General features: G+C 36.9%; 1 protein-coding gene across 1 annotated transcript in view; it reads right to left on the reverse strand.

Moving 5' to 3' along the window:
- Positions 1-9877: 9877 nt before the first annotated feature.
- LOC110700039 (regulation of nuclear pre-mRNA domain-containing protein 2-like) overlaps positions 9878-20912 on the reverse strand; it is a 30994-nt gene continuing 19959 nt past the window's right edge. The window contains exon 7 of the mRNA XM_021877530.1: positions 9878-11265. Within this exon, the coding sequence (XP_021733222.1) occupies positions 10357-11265 (909 nt within the window). The 3' untranslated portion in view covers positions 9878-10356. The remainder of the gene's footprint in view (positions 11266-20912) is intronic.

Here is a 20912-nt window from a genome sequence, read left to right on the forward strand (position 1 = left end):
AAGCATGATACTAACAAGATTAATAACAAATCCTAGCATGTCACTAAACAATAAAAATCAAATCTTGAGCCCTAACATAATACTAACAATCATAAATATTAGGAAGAAAATAGGAAGCAACGTACTTTTAATCATAATTGATATTAAAGTTACCCTAGACATGATACTAGGAATCAAAATAACAATCTAAGCATGATTTCTACATCATAATATCAATTAAACCATTAGAGTACGTACTTGGATGTCTCGTACCTCTTTCTAATAACAAAATACACGCGTTAGTAACTTCAAGGAAAAATAATAATCAAAACAATTAAATTAAATAATTGAAATAGAGATTTGGGACCAAAACCTCAGAAATTAAAACCTTTCACGTCTAGGGCGAAGGTAACTTCGAATATGGCTAGGTGTTTCTAGATCTTGTGAATGCGGAATTTTGTATGAAAAAGCAAAGTGTAGAATATTTATTCTAAAGAATGAATGAAGATTGATGAATGAGATGAATGAATTGAAGAGTTGATGAATGATTTGTGAATGAAAAGAGTTGATGAATGAAGAAGAGAATTGATGATTCTTGGTGAATGATGAAGATAGTTGGTGAATGATAGATGTAGATGATGATGAAAACGGAGTTTTTGATACGATATTTATAGAGAAAATCATCCAAAAAAGATAATTTAACAAAACAGAGTCTGAAGACCGCAAAACAACCTTGGCGCCAGGACCAGTGACTAGCGCCAGGCGCCAATGCTGGCGTCTGGCGCCAATCCTGATTCCAGGCGCCAAGGCCTGGGGTTGGACGCCAAATCGGCTTTCAACGCGTTTTCGAAATTCTGATCAAATTCCCGTACTGGAATATAAAATAATATAAATTTAGTCGAAAATGCTATTTGATCTTAATTAAAACTCTGAAAAATCCTAATTGAATTAAGAATGAAAAGAACCTTCTAGAATATTCTAGAAGACTAAAATCATTCCTAATTGCATTAGGAATGATAAATCATATTAGGCCCTCCCCTAGATCATTGGGTCGTGCTTAAAGCTCAAACCAGGCCCAGTTTAGTAAATTGGCCATAAATTCCTCAATATTCATCGGAATTGGGCTTATAATATATCGTTGGAAAGGTCTTTGCAAACCCCATCTAACTACACCACTATTGGACCCATATCATGGACCAACCAAACTGGATTGACTGTTTTCTTAAAATAAAGTTTTCAAAAACAGAGAGAAAAGAAAAGAAATAAAACTTTCCGCAACACTAGACCTTTCCACACTTTCGTTTCATTTGATTATGATTCGACGTGAAAGGAACTCATCACTGGGTTTGGTTTTGGGGAGACACAAATGGGTGTCTACACTAAGATAAACCAACCGTCCGTCCCTTTGTCCAGACGAACCATGGAGTGCATCTCAAAGATGTTCAACCAGCTGTTCGGCATCAGTTAGAAGAGGCCAATGTTATACTTGTCCATGAGCTCCTAGACGAATGGATGAAGGGGGAAGCGTAGTCCAATCTTGAGAGAAGCGCGATACACGCTAAAGGTGTGCCTACGCGGCCGCTCATCCTCCAAGTCGGCCACAGAATGGGAGCGTTTAGGATCCTCGAGCTCATAACCTTCCCCCAGCATAAGGAAGTTCTTGAACTCCTCCAGCCCATCATTGACAAAGCCCAGGGCCGTGTCCCCAACCGGAAAGGTGTACGGATCCTTAAAATTGTCCACATTAGCCTCCTCATCAGCGTCCTTGGACTCTGGGTTCTATAATGAGTCTATTATATATATTTTTATTCCCCATCCCATGGTCATATTTGTCCTTATTTGAGCTCTATGGAGCTATTTTTTTTTACTAATATACGTTTTCTAGTTATTTTGTAAAATTGGTATTATTTTGTAGGAATCTGCAGATTTATGATAATTCCCAAGCTTATTGAGCCACTACGAAGACATTGGAGTCGAATCATTTTTGTTCTTTTATTAGTTTAGTTTCGTATTAGTTAGAGGTTTAGTTTACATCAGTTTAGATTATTGTTTTAGTATTAAAATACTTTCGTTTTCCTTATTTTATTATTATTATTTTTAGTTTAATTCAATTTACTGCTTTCTTCTTAGTTTTCATTATTAATGCTTTTTACCCTCTTTTTATTATTATTGTTTTTTTTATCATGCTTCTTGTATTGCTTTGATTATTTTAGATTTAAATATGTGTGAGCAGTTTATTTCTTGGGTTCTTGGGGGATCTGTAATTAATATAAAGGGATTTTTTTTTATTGATTATTGATATTGCATGATAATTTATTATTGAATTGTTTTAATTCTTTACAATTGGATTATGAATCGAGCAGATGTGATTTGATTGTAAAAGTATAGAAATATTGAATTGATGAATCGAGCAGATGTTAATTTCATATTAAAGGCTATTTTCAATAGGAATTTAGATCTAGTAAATTATGAGAGCTTGTTATGTTGATTAATAAATTGCGAGAGCCTGGTAATCATGTTATGTTTGCAATATTAATTATTGATTGTTATGTGTTATCCGGAGTATTAATTATTGGTGACCATGTGACCCTAGGCTTCTTATTATTGATTTCTCTCTAATTATTCTTCTTAGTTTAATTCCCTTCACAACAATTTGGTTACTCAATAGTTTAGATCATATTAGTTAATTAGAAATCAAACGACTTGTTTCCCTGTGGATTCGACCCTACTTCTCTATCTACATTAGTTAGAACACTTAGGTAATACTTTTGACTAGGTGATACGACTTTAGCATGTCATTCTCCAATCCTTGATTTTCCGCCTCCCCTTCATCAAGGTGGAAGGAAGCCCCAAATTCCGAGGACAGCACGGTGTGTAGTGCAGCAGCCTCGACCGAGATCCTAATTTTAGAACCTCGGCCGCCTTCCGAGATAGAAACTCCCTCCAGAACTAAGGGCCCTTTACCCTTATATTTCCTCCTAGTGTCCGCCTGATTTCCAGGAAGAGGAGCGCTGCGAGATGGCAGGTTGCCTGGTTCATAAATTACAATGCCAGTTCTAGGTCTGGCCGACCTGGTAGATTGTGGAAGGGGTTGTTCCGAAATTCGAGCGGACGCATCAACGTCCTCCTGAGAAGAAGAAGGAGGTTCTTGTAGAGACTGCAACTCGGCCAGGTTTATGACCGAGTTGGAAAATTGGGGAAAGCGAAGGCTAGGAGCCTGTTCGGACGCTTCCTTGCCTGAGGGGACGCCTTGCCTCTGGCGTTCCTCAAATGAGAAGGTTACTTCGATCGCCGAACATTCGCTGCCACTAACTGTGGTAGTGTTTGTGTTTGTGTTTTTGGTGGTGGATGTCTCCCTATCCGTGTTATTGTAATTGCGGGGGACTCTAGGGTTTACTAGACTGTCGTCTGGGTTTCTTTTGGCGTATTTGTCGTACGTCTACATCGTCCAGGCTATTTTCGACTGCAGGGACAGAGAAGAGTAGATGGATGACAGTTGGTACACACTAAAATGGACCCACTCCATGAAGGAGACAGCTCGTCTCCGTCCACTCTGGACTCCTCAGTCCCAGTCAAACTGACGGCCTCATGAAGAGAAATGGACAAAGCCGAGTGTTGAGTCAAGTTTAAACAAAAAGAAAAATTAAGGCAAATAAAAATAAAAAGTAAGAAGGACAGTCGGCGTAGCTCTGTACGTGTAAAAAACTCTGAAAATCCTTGAAAGTCTTAGAAGTTGACCAGAAAACTCAAACTTTGTGATTAGAAAGTTCATTCGTACGGCAGAGCTTTTGAAGATTCAAGGAAGAATCAATTTCTCTCTCTAAAAGCTCTGACTTCTGTCTAAAAATCTCAAAGTTCCAAAGTAAGAAAATGAAGCTAAGTCAAACACCCAATATTTATAGGAAAATTTATGGGGGCAAAATGGTAAATCTACCTTTCCAGTACTAGAAAACAAGTAAATTACGACAAACTAGTTCCAACGGACCTAAAATTCCGTCGAAAATAGCAAAATTTCCGAAGGATTTAATTTCGATCGAATATTTCCGATAAAATCAACAGTTCCGTCGGAAAATTCCGACGGAATTTATTTCCAACTTTTCTTTCCAACGAAATTTTCCGTCAGAATTTATAGTTTCCAACGGATTTACAGTCCGTCAGAACGTAATTAAAAAAAAATAAATTAAATTCATTTTCCCAAACCCTAAAATCAGCCCCTTCCCCCTTTATCTCATATTTCCGCCTCTCTTTCTCTCTCTTATCTGTTTCAGCTCTCTCTCTCCTTCCTCCTTCGTTCCTTGACTTCACTCTTCTCCTTCCTCCTTCGTTCTCCCTCTTTTTCTTCCCTCTTCTCCTTCTCTTTCCTTTCTTCTTTTCTTCACTGTCCTTTCTATCTCCTTCAACCAACAGCGGCGCAACATCAACAACCACCAACAACAACCGCAACAGCCAACAGCAACAACAACAACAACAACCGCAACAGCAAGCTCCGTCAACCACCACCATCAATAACCGCAACAGCGGCGCAAAACCAACAACAACCGCGCATCAACTGCAAACCCAACAACCACCGTGACAAGCTTCCCACCCTCCATCCTCAAGGTCTTTTTTTGTAAATCTTGTTGTAATTGTAATTATAGATTGTAAATTTTATTGGATAATTGTATATTTACATATTTGATTTAATTTTTGTTGGTTAATTATCGTTTTACTTAATGAAATGATGATTAAATATGTAGATCTACTGGTTTTGAGTGTTTGTGTGGTATTTTTTTATTTTGTTGTGTAAATTTTCCTTTTTTGGGGTTAATTTACAATATTTTTTTTTGGAGATTTTCGTTTTTTTAGGCTTAGTTCCTATGTGATGGTGTCGGTGGCGGTGTATGGTGGTGGGATAGGATCGTTAGTGGTGTCGGTGGTGCTGTGTGGTTGTAGGATAGGGTTGGTGGTGGTGTGTGGTTCTGGTTGGGTCGGTGTGCAGTGGGGTCAGGATAGGGGGACTGGTGGTGTGGGGTGGTAGCTGGTGGTGTGGGGGTGGTGGGAGGCTTTTTTTTTATTTTTTTAAAGGATTTTCCGACGGAATTTCCATCGAGAATTTTCAACGAACTCATTTTCGTCGGAAATTTCTGACGGAATTTTCCACACCCCGAAAACCTCTTCCAATGGATGAAATCCGTCGAAATTTCCCCCGTAAAAGGTCAATTTTCCTACGAACACTATCACGACAACACTTAAGACTTCCAACGGAAAACAGGGTGTTTCCGACGGAATTTTTCCGTCAGAATTAAGTTGTTTTCTTGTAGTGTACCCGCTAACAATTCGAATGGTTACTTTTTAGAATAGTTAACCTTGAATCCGAATAGGTAAAAAACGTTCTTTCGTCACTTTAAAGGGAAGAGAAGACAAACGGGTTGATGGCACGTCAAAATAGACGGATAAGTCAGCCGAATCTAAACCGTTATCCCGAAATTCGAGGCAATAGGTGTCCTTTCTAAAAAGGTAGTCGGCCTACTGTGTCCGACTAACCTCCGGACCAAGAAGTGCCCAAATAGAGGGATTACAAGCGGATGGGACCAAGCGTCCGGCCCAAAGGAGAAATCTCCCAATGAAACGAATGGTAACGTCCGCATACCAACGCTATAAATACTTTGACATGACTGGACGTGTAGAAAAATCAGAGGAGGCGGCCCATAAAGTACGAGCCACCCCCTCTAAAGTGAAAAAATCACCCCTCTGAGGGGCAAAAATCACCCCATCACGTGGACCAATCCCATGGTGACACGTGGCCCAATCAGAATGCGACACATGTTACTATAGGAATAAGCCACATATGCAACCCTATTAAATAGCACCTAAATAAGAGAGATAAAGGGCCTCCTAATGTCCCAAGAAAGAGCAAAACGGCGCTTCCCAAGGACATGTGTCCCTGCATGATTACGCCGCCAATAAAAAACGTCATTCTAGGGTACAAACCCTAAAAAGCTTAGATTCCCACCCTATAAATACCCCAATAATTTATGATGGGAGGGGTGGATTAAGACAACATTTAATAGAGCACAAAACAGCTCCAACTTCTCTCCACTTTCTCTCTCTAGCCTTTTTTATTTCAGGTTACTAACTTAACCGTCGAAGGCGAATATTCTGTCACCAGAATATTCGTGTTTTGCAGGTGTCCGAGTCTATTTGTCAGAAGAACGTGACCAGAGTCCGAGAGAATCACAAAATTACCCGAAACAAAAATCATAAACTGATTTCGATGTCTTTGCATCTTTCCAACTAGAGACCTTCGCAACTCGCGCTGATGTTTTGATCGTAGAGTTGATGAAAAATCCTAAATCCATATGAATCCAAATCACCTTCCTAAAAATTATCAAAACCCTAAAAATAAAATTCTCATCTATTAATAAGAATCAAAATCCCAGAAAATTGAGAAAAACCAAAAAAATAAAAATTGGGACAGACCCTCACAAATGGAGAGAAAAAAGCAATCAAAACAAACGGCAAACCAAGCAACTAATTGAATTAAATTAAAGAAAAAGGATAAAAAAAAATAAAAAAAAAGTCTAATTTTCGAAGAAATTTAACTATTTTCAGCCTAAACGTCCAAGAAAATCAAAACTCTAGAGGAGAGAGAAGAGGGATTAGATAATACTTAAAAATGGTAATTGATAAGTGGTTTATTTGACTACTTATTATGTTAATTTAAACTCGGTTTTGCAACCTTTTCCCCTTTTTCTGACCCGTTTTGTGTATAAAAGTTGTGTCACGGCCTTGCCCCCTCTTTGTATGTGTTTGTCCATGTTCTGCAGGTGTTATGAATCACTTTGACAAGCTATCAAAGCTCGGAATGGAGTTCAAGGCGTGAAAACGTAGAAAGGAAAGCTCGTTCCTGGTGGAGCGGGCGTGCACCTCTCCAAGAGTGGGCGCTCCATCGAAATCAAGATATTCTTCCCCAAATCCAAACCTGTGAGGAGCGGGCATGCACCCTAGCTGGAGCGGGCGCTCCTAGCTGCTCCGATACATTCTTCCTTATGGTGAAGCAGGGAGGAGTGGTCGCGCACCCTCCTTGGAGTGGGTGCTCCTCCCCAAGCAACTTGAATATGCATATGCTGAAGAACATGGGAGCGGGCGTGCAGAGCCCTTGGAGCGGGCGCTCCTCCCCGATTATTTGAATTCTAACTTCTTCTGAGGCAATCAGGATTAGGTGTGCAACTGTTAGGAGCGGGCGCTCCTCGCTAAAATTCCGTTTTATTTTGACGGATTAACCTATGTAATTCGGAGAGTATAAATACTTCCCCTTTAATTCATTTGGAGGAGAGACAGTAGTAGCATAGTTTTTAGCGTTTCCTCTTAGTTTGAAACAATCCATTTTGATAATTTAGCTTAGTTTTTACCAAATTAATCATTGTAATAGTTGGTTTTCAAGGATTATTCTCAAGATTCAACACATTGTACTCAACATTGGAAGCTTCAATTAGTAACTTTCTTCTACTTTTCTCTAATTAATTTATGATTTTACTTTGTCATTGCGTGTTAGTTAAGTGTCTTTAGCTCTTGATAATTTGTTGTTGGATGATAGTTTATTCATTAGTTAATCGCTTTTTCCCAATTATTGAAGTAATTAGAACCCTAACTCTTGTTTGCATGTTACTTAAGATGAGTTGTGAGTAGTCCTCTTTGCTAGGGGTTGGGTGAGGCTCAACCTAATGGTTAGTTATGTAAACTTGGGAGAAGTTTTGATGTTTGATTTGCAATTAAATTAATTGTATGAGATTGCTTGTTAGTTCTGCATGATAGAATTAGCTACCCTTGATTTAGGAGCTTGATAGCATGGTGTGCTTAGTTTGACATGGAAATGTGAATTGGGTATGACATTATTTATTGCAATTTGATTGTGTATCTTCTATTGCTAAACTAATGAGGAATCCAAGATGAGTAGTGTGAGTTGTTTTCTAATTGCATGAGGTTGATTTTACATATAGTCTTTGCTATCTCTTGTCTATTTTACTTCCAATTTGCCTAATTGTCATGGTTGAGTGGATCCCATACCCTAGTATCTTCTATTCCCTAGTGTCTTTAATCACTTGAGCTAGAAATATAGTTTTTTGTCTACTTGACGAACCTCAAATCACCAAAGACTTTGAACTAGCTTAAGTATTAAAATCCTTAGCAATCATATCCGGTTCTTTGTTTAACGAACTCTTACTTATCGTTGTGCTTGGTTTGTGGGATGTTTGTTTATGAATGTGTTTGATTGAGTGTGGAATGTGCGACCGTTTTAACGCCCATCAGTAATATTATATTTTAACTCTTTTACATTAGATTTAGATTTTCTTTCTTTTTTTTTTTAATTATATTAGATTTTGACATTCTAATACTTCCGTTCTTTTATTATTGCACCACTTGTCTTTTTAAGAAGTTTCACAAATATTGCACCATTTCTTCTTTAGGAAAAAAATTATTTGTGTTCACACTAAAAATACCCAACATACCCTTGTTTTTCACACTTACTTTTTAATTTATCAATATGTCACATGGACTATTTTGTATTTTTACCTTTCTCTCTCTTACTTTTTTCTGCTACCAAAATATTTGTACCCAACCCCTATGGTGCAATAATAAAAAAACGGAGGAAGTATCAAAATTTGAGTATTTAAAATTATGATTTGTCATTTTTACATCGAATTTTATAGTTTTAAACATCATATTTTGATAAACTTATACTCGTATTAGATTTTGACAATTTCATATCAGATTTTATTTATTTCATTTCAGATTTTATTTTTTTTCACATCGGATTGGACTTATATTATTTTTATATCATTTTTTTTATTTATATTAGATTTTGAAATTCTAATATCAAATTTTGACATTTTAAAATTTGAAGTTGATACTTTTTACAGTAGATTATTTAAATTATATTTTGCAATATTTGTATTGGATATTGTTTTATACAGAGTAAGGGGGTGTTTGGTATAGAATTTTGAAGCCATGGAAACGGATTCAAATAACCCACTCCGTTACCGCTTGTTTGGTAAAGGTTAGAGAGTAACGAATACCGTTAGCTAGGTGTAACATTTCAACCCAATTTGATTCCGCTCTTTGACCCAAGGAAACAATTTGTTTCCTTCATTTAACAATGTTAACATCTCTCATTCACTCTCTCTCCCAAAGCTCTTACTCACCCTATCTCTCTCTTCCGAATTCGATTCCTCAGCATGCCATTGTTCAAGATCTTGCTTCATTATTCAAGACTTGTCAAAATTGGGTCAAATAAAATCACTCAACAACAACTCATCATTCTAACATCTTACCCACCAAAAAAAAATAAGAAATAATGAATGAAGTTTCATAATGATCGATGAAGATTGTTGCCTTTGCGATTATATGATTTGATGTTGATAATTTTGATGGTCTGCTGATTTCAATCTGTGTAGTTGTGTTTTTATGATCAATAAAAGAAAAAAGTGACCTAAATCATCATTTTATAAGCTGATGATTTTGGTTATTGGATAAGAGTAATTAAATTGGAGTAAGATAAAAGAGGGGAAAAAAAATTTGAGTATGTTGAAGCAATTATAAAGCAGCTTGTGAATTGTGATTAATGTCGCCCACTAATATTTTAATTTATTTTTTTTTTTTTTTTTTTTTTTTTAAAAAATTTGTTTTCCCTTTTTTATGCCAAATAAAAGGAAACGGATTGGTTGTAATCGTTTGTGTTTCCTTAGTAATACCAAACAACTAGTAAAGAGAACACTATATATTACCCTTTCCCCTCTTAATTTGTTTCCATTCCGTTACCTTTACTGAGTTGATGCCAAATGCCCCCTAAATCTCTCCTCTTTCTCTATCTTCAATCTTCACTATAGAAAGCAATGTAGTTACACAAAGAGCCCAGTACTAAATTACTTGACAAAATCGATGCATTAAAAGCTCAAGAAGCAACATTGAAGCTCGAATTTCTGCCATCTTGAGTTATCATGGGATTAACATTGATTTTCTTTCCAAGTTTCCATATAAATTCATTCCCATTGCCACTATTCCAAAACCGATTATCAAATGAGCCATTAGTGTTCTAAACTCAGATTTCGGAGGCATGGTGCTGTGAATATCATAAGGCTAAATAAGAATTAAGATGTTCGTTGTTACCTAAGAGATTTAAAAGCTACTTGTTTTTAAAGGATACATGTCTAAGCTACAAATGTAAGTTATTTTGTAAAAACTAAAATAACCCCTTAATGCTACACAATATCCATCACAGTTAATACAGTATGGTGCCAAAAGGTGTATAGCCTAGAAGTGAACAAGAGCCTAATAATGTACAGGCGCACGGGAGAAATATCAAAACATCCACTCCCCTCCAAAAGTTTCAGCATAGAGCTACTGCCGCTGCACAGGTGGTGTTGATGGTTGACTGCTTGACCCATAGAGACCAATGCCAGGGGGCCGGTAGAATCCTCCACTTGCATTCTGCTGCTGAGACAGTTGTTGAGGAGGCTGGAGTGGCTGTGAGCTTTGTGGGGCTAGTGGCCGGGCAAGGCCCATGGAAACATGGGATGGCAAAGGAGGTGGAGGTGGTAGACTGTTGCTACCAAACCCATAAGGCATCATATTTAACATCATACCAGCAGACTGAGTATACTGATTCAGAACTGGATTGGCAGGTAGCATAGCTGGGGGAGGTGGTGGCGGGGGAGGTGGGCCCAATGAAGCCTGCATGCTGGACTGGGAGGGTGGATTGCTCGAGATCGGTTGCTGGACAGGGGTAAAATAGGGTGAGCTACCTGAATCAAGGTTTGCAGCATCCGCTCCTGATGATGGCTGTTCCATTTTCTGCCGTTTTTCAGGAGAGAACATCGACAAGTTAGCAGGAAACCCCACCTTTCTCAAGCTATCATTCATTGAAGCAGCTTCTTCTGCCACAAGGGAAGAAAGGACTGAGGTAAGCATCTGTGCTGAAGATGTGGAGGCAGCAAGCTTAGCAGCAACAGCTGCAGCAGCAGCTTTTTTACTCTCTTCATCAGTTGCTGCAAGTGCAGCAAAAGCAGTTGTGTGTTGAGTGGGAGTTTGAGGGACTTGATGAACAGGAATCTGGTTACTGCCAATTGGTTGACTTGAAGGGATCTGAAGACTGCTTGTTGGCTGCAAAGCAGAGCTATTAAGCTCTCCTGTCATCTGCGGATCAGTCAACACAGGAACTGGTGCAGCTGATACACCATGATCATGTGAATGATGTGATAATACCTTTGGTCTCATAATTCCCACATCATTGATTCGACTACGAGCAATCTGCAACCCCAAGAATATAACCAACTTAGCCAAACTACTATTTGAAAGAAAGTAAGCAAAAATTGTAGACAAAATGCATAAAAATCACATTTTAAAAAAAATGTAGAACAAACTTTAATTTTTGAAGAAAAAAAATCTATTGCCTTTCTAAAGACAATTAATAGCATGATCTGCATCTTACATATACAAGTATATTCCAAATCCTGCGGTACTGGGAATAAAATTCCACACGCAATGACCCAACAGCACCAACGAGCACAAAGTTCCCAACTTCCTTCCTATAACACAAATACACAATCTAACGGTTCAGATGTACAAATAGTTCCCAAACTGCATAAAGTCTGCCATCTAACAGAAATTTGAGGGTAGACCTGGTTATTGGAAAGGGATACAAAATGGAAAAAGGTTTAGGCAAGGGCTTTGGCACTTTAATTTCAATGGACATGGCTTTTATAGGGTCTTATTTTATAAAGATTTTATAAGGTCTTTATTTGAGTCCAATAATAAAGGGCTACACACAATGCCCATTATCATAGCTCTCTCTCTCCTCTTCGACTTTGTACCAAGTTGCGATCCTCAAACACGCCACCACTGCTGCTATTCTGGCCACTGAAGGAAACACCGCCATCGCCAATCTCTGGATTTCTGGTCTCCTCATTGTAAGTCAACTCACCTGATTGTGTCATAATCATAGACATCCCCGCTGGAGTGTCCACCAAGTGGAGGTTTAACCATTTACTAGCTTCACTAGCATCACAGAGGTATGTAGAGATTAGCCAGTTTGGTAGGTGTTGGAGTTGCTATTGTGGCTGTTGTGTTAATGATGGTGGTGTTGGTGGTGCAACGACATGTTTCATTGTTGTACAGACACCATTTTTTATGAATTTCAAAAAAGGTAAATTAAAAGTAAAATAAAAATGAAGGAAAAATTATACTTTGTATGTTTATATACTTGTATAGTTGTATACGATTAAAAACCATAGTAATCGACTAATCATAGTATAAGGTGAAGGAGGACGGAGTTTTTGACTTTTAGAGAGAGGAAAAAGAAAATTGGTTGCAAAATGGTTTAAGCCTTCTAACAACCCGCTATACTTTTGTACATGGCCCTGACGTGATGTGACCCGCTAGCAACATGCCCTGCTAATGACCTACCCCACTAGAGAAAATTTGAGGCTTATAATAACGAAGTCAAGTAACAGCTTATCACCGTTGATCTTTCTAATATAACTAGCTTTCTGTCCGTAGAATGCACAGGTTGTTCACAGGAAATTGTATTGAGTGAGGAAATACCAATAATTCATTATGGTGTGTAACGTGTAACTGAATACATAATTAAAGAAACCAAATTTTTGGGACTTGAATTCAAAATGAGGCTTAAAAAAAGGTGGAGGGAAACTTAAAGAGAGAAAAGGAAAAGGTAGAAGTGAAGACGGGAAATGAAGATGAAGTGTGCGTGGGAGATGAAGTGTACGTGGGAGATGAAGTACAATTAGTTTGGATTGTTGTGGGTATTCTGAAAAACAAAAGTATTAGTTTAATGAAAGAGTTAAGAAAAAAAATATAATATAAAATCAAAAATGTAAATAGACATGTGACACAAGGGATTGGAATAGAAGATCGGGGAGTGTAATAGGATGAGGCAAATATTTTTCCCGATTTGAGTTTTAAAATACTCGGTATAGATTTTATTTTATTTTACTTCACCAAAAGCTCATCATCCAATCACCCTTTTGAGACGAAGTCTCAAAATACTCCTATAGCATACATAAGCAGAGGGAAGTTCTAACAAAATAGTTGGTGGTATGGCAAGACAAAAACATTAAGCTCTTCTCAAGTAGATTAACACATCAAGTATATGCAGCTGTTATACTCTTGGCCTCTCATAGATGTCTTAAGTCTTTTATCGGCCTCACATAGATGGAGAAAGGATTTATTGAGGTGGAAAAACAAGGAGTTGATAATGGAGAGAATAATTAATAAAGAAAGACGGGAGATTTTTCGGAGTCCAATAGCAATAAATTATTGGATGCAAATGTTGATGGGATTCATCAGGTAGGTCATATAGACATTTGTCAGCACTTTGAAACATCTAAATAATTGATCAGTTTGATCACACATTGTAGTAGGTTAACAAGGCACTTGACGCGGCTAACTACTAGGAACTCAAGCAAAAAAAAATTTAAACACGAAACAGGAACAAGGGAAATACTCAAAGAAGCTCTTAATACCAGTTAACTACAAGATCCTCCATGAAATAAATTTTAACGCATGGAATTAGTGAAATATAAAGCACCAAAATTTAATTATGGCAAACGCACGACACCAAAGGGCAAAATTTCCTAGATCAAATGATAATAACAACAAAGGGTATTACTAAAACTAAGCTAGTGACACATCTGACTACAAGGCACCCCGGTGAGAAGCTATGTCACTTGGACTCGGGTACCCATGTCCGACACGGATACGTGTCCAAGCGTCCGACTTGACTATTTTTTGAAAATTTTAAATGATTTTGAACTAAAATGAAGTGTCCAAGTGTCCCACCCATGTCCGAGGGTTCGACACGGTACGTGAGGTGAAATGAAGAGTCAGAATAATATAGGTGAGAAGTACTATGGTTTTTGAGAAAATAGCTTACATGCATGGATTTATACATACGCCGATCTATTTACGAGACAAAAGTCGTCAGATGATTTTTAATAACTACAAAGATTTTTTATTTTTATTTTCTTTGGTCTGACTTGAATGGCTATAGCTATACTACATAGATCTTTAAGGCTTAAATTCTCTTTAAAAACAATTTGTCAAAATTGTAATCTACTAAATTTTTTTTTTTTATTGACAACCTACTATAAATTGAAATTTATAAAAGGAAATAACAATAATGCACTAACAGTTATAGAAAACAAATTAGTAGAAAAATGGACTAAAACATATATATTGAAAAAAAAAAAGTACAAATCCTTCATTCCTTTGTAGAATTGAAAAGGGGGAAAATGATGCCCAAACCCAACCACCCCAACATGAGGGTTGCCCATTATATGTTCGATGTACCATGAAAATAATACATTCTTCTATAAATAGTATTTGGTCATTTATCTTTTGAGCACCCTCATACATGTACTTCCTCCGTCCTATTAATATTACAAGGGTGAAATTACGCATCCCAATGCACATTTTACATGTGAAATATCTATAATTCCATAAGAGTAAATTATAAAAAGTTGATATTATGAAACCATTTTAAGAGACTAATCTAACAAGATCCCACATGACTATATTTTGTTTAACATATAAATCATATTGTATGGTCAAACAAGAGTGATGAATAGTGCTAAAAGTCCATTGTTGCAATATTATTAGAGCGGAGGAAGTATTATATCTTGGATGTGATTGCAATCGCAGTATTGGTCGTATAACAACTATGGTTGTTGCGGCCCCCTAATATCTGAGTTTTAGTAAACTCGAAATACTTTAAAATTCGGCCGCAATGCTAAGATACTACCAAGATTTATTACCATGCCCCCAAATGAGCAAATGACAAATATAATCCTCTTAAAGTTTAAATTTATTGTTTCTGATGAATAAATTAAGGAAATTTTGTCAGAAAAAACCATTTATAACAACTATTTTGTTGGGAAAAACCTTATAAAATTTTTTTAACAAGGAGAAACCAAATTGTAAAATATTTTTGTTGAAGACAACCAGATATCTCTAATCACTCAATTAATCACTAATTTACCCTTAATTATTCTAATTAGTCATAATTTTCACTAATTATTTAATAATTAGATTGATTTATAAATTTTTTTAAAAAAAAAAACAAAAACCACCCTTACCACCACCACTCAACCACCCTCTCCTTCTCCCCCTCCCATGGCAGCACCCCCCCTCCCGGCCTCCCCCATCCCAAGCCACCGCCTAGAACCCCTGACCCCCTCCGAAACGACCCCCTCCCTTTCCCCTTCACCCTCGCCGACCACACCCTCCTCCAGAACCCAATTCACCATTTTTCTAATTACTCTTTCTCTTTATGTCTCTCCTCTTCTTCCCCAATTCACCATTTTCACTCTCCTCTTCTTCCCCAATTCACCATTTTCACTCTCCTCTTCTTCCCCAATTCAACATTGTTCAATTGTTAAAGCTATTGTCACGATTATGTTCATCTAATTTTCTCTCTCCTTCTTTTCTTCCTATATTCCTTCTGTTATCGCATTCGGCGGCGCTTTTCCGACAGATTTTCCTTCTCCTCAGGTTGGAGTTGCGGTGGTTTCTGGGTTGTGGTTATGGAAGAAGGTGGTATTGGTGGGTGGTTTTTCGGATGAGGGTGGTCAGCGAGGGAACAGGGTAAAGGTGAGAGGGAGGGGGTCAGTTCGGCAGGGGTGAGGGATTTTAGGCGATGGCTGGGGATGGTGGAGGCTGGGAGGGAGGGGTTGCTGCCATGGGGGGGGGGAGAAGGTGGGGGTGGTTGAGTGGTGGTGGTGAGGGTGAGGGTGGTTTTTGATTTAGTTTATAAATCAATTTAATTATTAAATAGTTAGTGAAAGTTATGACTAATTAGAAGAATTAACGGTAAATTAGTGATTAATTATGCGATTAGAGATCTCAAGTTGTCTTCAACAAAAATATTTTACAATGTGGTTTCTCCTTGCCAAAAATTTTTTCAAAGGTTTTTCCAACAAAATAGTTGTTATAAATGGTTTTTTCTGACAAAATTTCCATAACTTAAATATAATCATACAATGTTTTCTTGTATTTGAATGCTTTTAGACGATCTTTAATGATCCAAGAGGTGAAATGAGCCAATCGAGGAAGGGACTTTCAAGATTGCATGGGAAGAATTGTGGTACTTTCCAAGGAATTTTGCACAATGATGCTAGTGACTTGGTGCCATGTCCTCCAATGAAACTTGAAGGCAACGGAAAGATGAGAATCAATACTCCTTATAACTATCGGTATTGCTTTATGAAGGTACTCTCTTGATTTTGCATTACTTTTAAAGTAGAAGTTTTTACAAATGTTTAGATTATGAAGCATTTAATCATACTAAATATGGGGTCTTGGGCATCTAGAATTGTATTAATTGGTTAATGAGCTATCGTGGTTCATTTGCTTTTCTTACATATTTTTATCATGGGTCAATTATTTTAGTTAGACTGAAATAAAATTTTAGATTTATTTGAAGAAAACTTTGTTAAGGTTTAAACAAATTTTAAACTAAGGTATTAGGATCATTGCTCCTCAGATAAAATTTAAAAACCATTGCCTTTCTATTTAAAAATTATTGCCTTTCAAGACTGTCCTCTAATTTCCACCATTAAGTTCATATTTAATAGGAAAATTTAACAATAAACCAACCTTGGCTCCATTCTCCCAAAATAAACCAACCTTTAAATCTGCCCAAAATAAATACAATTTTGCCTTTATTCTCCCAAAATGAGCCCAACAGGTCACCTTACCTGTTATATTAGGTAAAAATCCACGTGTCATTAAATCATTGGTCAAGGCTTTTTTTTTAATTTTTACACATAAAAACAAAAACAAAAACAAAAACAAAAAAAAAACACCAAACACCAAACACCCTTCCACATGCCAACCACCTCACTACTATCCACTCGAAGCCTGACCCTACCCCCGGTGCCGGCCCGCCCAAAACCCTCCTCTTCCAGTCGTCGGTGCTTGCTATACCCACACCTTAACCTTCACCACCTCTTGCCACCAAAACCACCATCACTTACCAACAACCACAATCTCCACCCGTCGCACAAACAAAGCAGCACCAGCAGCCCACACCTACAACCGCCAAGACCCGCAACCCCTGCCTCACCTCAACAACAATCGCCACCCACCACCTATGTCTCTTCCCAGCGCTACTCCACCACCAATCTCACAAACCCTAATCAAACTCTTCATCAACAACGTTGAGGGACGGGTAGTGTTGCTAGCCGGCGACAAATTGCGGGTTGCGAGTTGAGGTGTTGCTAGCCGGCGGGTTGAGGTGTTATAAAATCAACAACGATGATTACAGCCTTATAAGGGAGTCCGTTGCAGGTTGAGCGTTGACTATCTAGGCTGTTGCGTGGCTGCAATATTGATGAGGTATTGGTGTGAAAAATATTTCTTTCCTCTTTTGGTAAAAAAACACTAGTCAAATATCAATTTTACCCTCATTTAAAAAATTAAAACACAATTTACTAACAACAATCAGATTTACTTAATTACTAATTTCTCACCCAATTTTTACCCCAACCAACCCAATCTAATTTATCAACTCTTTCATCTTCAACTCAAGAAACCCAAAACCACCTTCATCTTCATCTTCCCCCATATTTTCTCTCTCCTCTTTCCATATCATTATCTCTCTTTTTCTTTTGCTCTTCAACTTTTAAGAAATTGAATTTGTGATGGGTTTGTTGAATTGTTGGTGATGATTTTGTAGTGGGTTTCCGTCGGATCTATGATGGTGGTGGTTTCGTGGGGCTAATGTGGGTTTTGTGGGGGGTTTCGTGTGGTTTTCGTGGTTTCGTGGGGGTTTCGTGGAGGGTTTCATGGGGGGTTTCGTGGTTTGAGAATGGTGGTGGTGGTTTCCGTCGGATCTATGGGTTGGTAGTGGTTTCGTGGGGCTGGTGGTGGTTTTGTGGGGCTGGTAGTGGTTTATGGGGTTTCGTGAGAATGGTGGTGGTGGTGGTGGAATCCGTCGGATCTAAAATGGTGGGGGTTTCGTGGTTTCTTGGTGGTATCGTGGGGTGGTAGTGGTGGTGGTGAAAACGGCGTTTAAGGCGGCGGTGGTGTTGGTAAAGGCAGTGCCGCGGCGGTGGTGTTGGTGAAGGCAATGGGACTTGGCTGGTCTTGGTGGTGGCAGTGGGTGGTGTTGGCTGGTCTTGGGGTGGTAGTGGGTGGTTGATTAAATATCCAAATATTCTCTCTCCACTTTAATTACATACCCTAAAATACATTAATTACCTATATCAAATTTTGCTTTGTGAACCACAAACCCTCCAAAAGTTGCAGAAAACATTTAACGGAGGTAGTAAATCATTTTTACTGAACTGAAATTATTTTTACGGAATTGAAATAACTTTACTGAATATTATTTTATAGGTGAAGTGAACAAGCCTGAGTAGGAGAGAAAAACTATGTCCACATAACTAATGGGAGATCATGGTCATAAGTGGGCATAGAGTTCGCCATAGATGAGGAGGAGAGTAAATTGGCAACCATTCGCTTTGCTCTTAAAAGGAAAAAAGAAAATTAATTTTGGGTAGTATAGAGAAAGAGGGAGTAGTGAGGAATGGTGCAGCATTAAAATAATCCTTAGCCTACAACTACGGTAAAAAAAAACATTATTAATCAAGAATGGTAGTTTCCTCCTTTTAAACTTAAACTCCATATTTCACCCATCAGTTTATCAATCCATAACCACCATCGATAAACAAATAAAATTTCGTTTCATATAGCTATAGAGGTTGGTATCCTAGCCACAAATAAAAGACACAGAAAAATAAGAGTGGAATGGAGGGAGATAAGGTGTGCCTCACAAATCTAAGAATGTTTTAAAGTGTCATGTGTTTGAATGAAATCTAATTACAATTTTTTTTGTTTTGCCAAACACTTTATTTGGTCCAATTTTAGAATTTTAAATTAAATCCTACATCCCAAACATACCATATGAAAATTAAATTTCATCTTGCATCAAAATCTAATCATACAGCGCCCCTGTAAGCAAACTAGGGGCCTATAATTAGACAATTCACTTTTCTTCTCGTCCTTGTTTTGGAGTTTATTTATAAGGCAATCAAACATTATCTTTTGGAATTTTATGATGTATTATATGATACCCATATATGTAACATTAACTTTTATGATGTTACATTAGCCTCTTGATATTTTGTGCTTAGGTTACTAATTGATTTTATTTGAATATTGTAGATTTTGTTAGCATTGTTTGATTGTGCAACTATATTCTACGGTAATTACTATTATTACTATAAAATAATAATCAACAAGGTTTTAGCAGTATTATTATTATTATTATTTCGGATGAGAATAAAATATATTTGGGAATTGTATTTTTGGGAATTTGAAAGCAAAGTCAAAGGATTTATAGACATAGTTATAATCCCCCTTTCATAGCTTATGTGGTTATAAATCATTATATTATTGAAAAAGTAGACATGAAAATGTATATAGTATTATTTTATGAAAAATAAAGATGTGATAAACGATAGTATGAATCTTTATATTACGTGTGATTGAGTGGCTTTAACTTTTTACAAAGGAAAGAGAGATGTACTTCCATTGTTCTATATAATGCAATTTTACGGATTCCATACTTGCTAATGAAAATTTATTTTCTTAATATCTTCAATTATATTTTTCCAAACATATAAATAAATAAAGACAGTCAAAAGAGTGTGTGTAAATAGTACTTTCTTTGTTTTTTAATACTTGCAACACTTCCCTAAAATAGAAATGTCACAATACTTGCAACACACCATAAATGGAAAGTTATTTTAGGGAAAGCTATACTATTTCCCTTATTTAAAGCACATGGCCCACTAACTTACACTCCTAACAACCACTCACCCCATTTTAAAGTGTATTAAATCATATGAACCCGACATACCTTAAATACCGTGAAAAAGTGTATTGCAACTATTAAAAAACGGAGGAAGTATAAATTCCAAACATTGAGATATAAAGAAAAGGAAGATTAAATAATGATGGAAGCTTTCCAAAGTACAAGTGGAAAAATTATTTTGGAATATATGAAAAAAAGGAAAGCGTCAAAATGAAGGGATTGTTGTATTATTTAGCAAGGACCATAGAAACATTGCTTATCATCAACCAATGACGAACATTTATATAGATTATAAGAAAAGACTGAAACATTATATTGTACAAAGAATAACATATTACACCCTCTGTCCCTATTTTTTATTTTATTTTTTTTTGCCCCATTTAACTTTCAATGGCATCCAAGACCCACGTCTTAAAGCGTACATATTTCTATTTCTATCTAGGTAAAAATTATAAAAACTTGATATTATTATAAAATATATATACAATGAGACGAATCCAACAAGAACCCACATGACTATAAAATCACTTATAGATTAATGACAATTAATGGTCAAAGTTTTAAAGTTTGACCCATTAATTTGCAAAGGGGCAAAAAATAAGGATGCAGGGAGTATATAATACCTTGTAAAAGAAAAAATTTCAACTAATATAATGCAATCGAAATAGGTACACTCTATATTTAGGCACACTTTACAACACATCATCACAGGTACGATAGCAAACAAGTCATTTGAATCAGGTTTGGTTCATGTTATATAAGTTAAGGTATGATGATGAGTAGTTTAAGGTCCATTGTGTAATAGTTCACAGTAGAAGATACTTTAATAATTAAATCAGTGAGGGTTAGAGTCAAAATGGAGTTATCCAATCTCAAGTTAGGTTGGGTTGGGTCTATGTCAGACCATTTAAGATTGGGTCAGTTTTGCATGTCTAATCAGCAAGCAATACTGTGTCAGCACAGGTGTATAGACAGCTATAGTCACTGAAATTTGGTCAATAGGGGCAAGAATCCTTCAACAACACTTATCTCTGTTAAGTAGGCCAGAAAAAAAAAAAAAATA

This window comes from Chenopodium quinoa, unplaced genomic scaffold (assembly GCF_001683475.1).
Source record: "Chenopodium quinoa cultivar QQ74 unplaced genomic scaffold, ASM168347v1, whole genome shotgun sequence".
In the NCBI taxonomy this organism is placed as follows: Eukaryota; Viridiplantae; Streptophyta; class Magnoliopsida; order Caryophyllales; family Amaranthaceae; genus Chenopodium; species Chenopodium quinoa.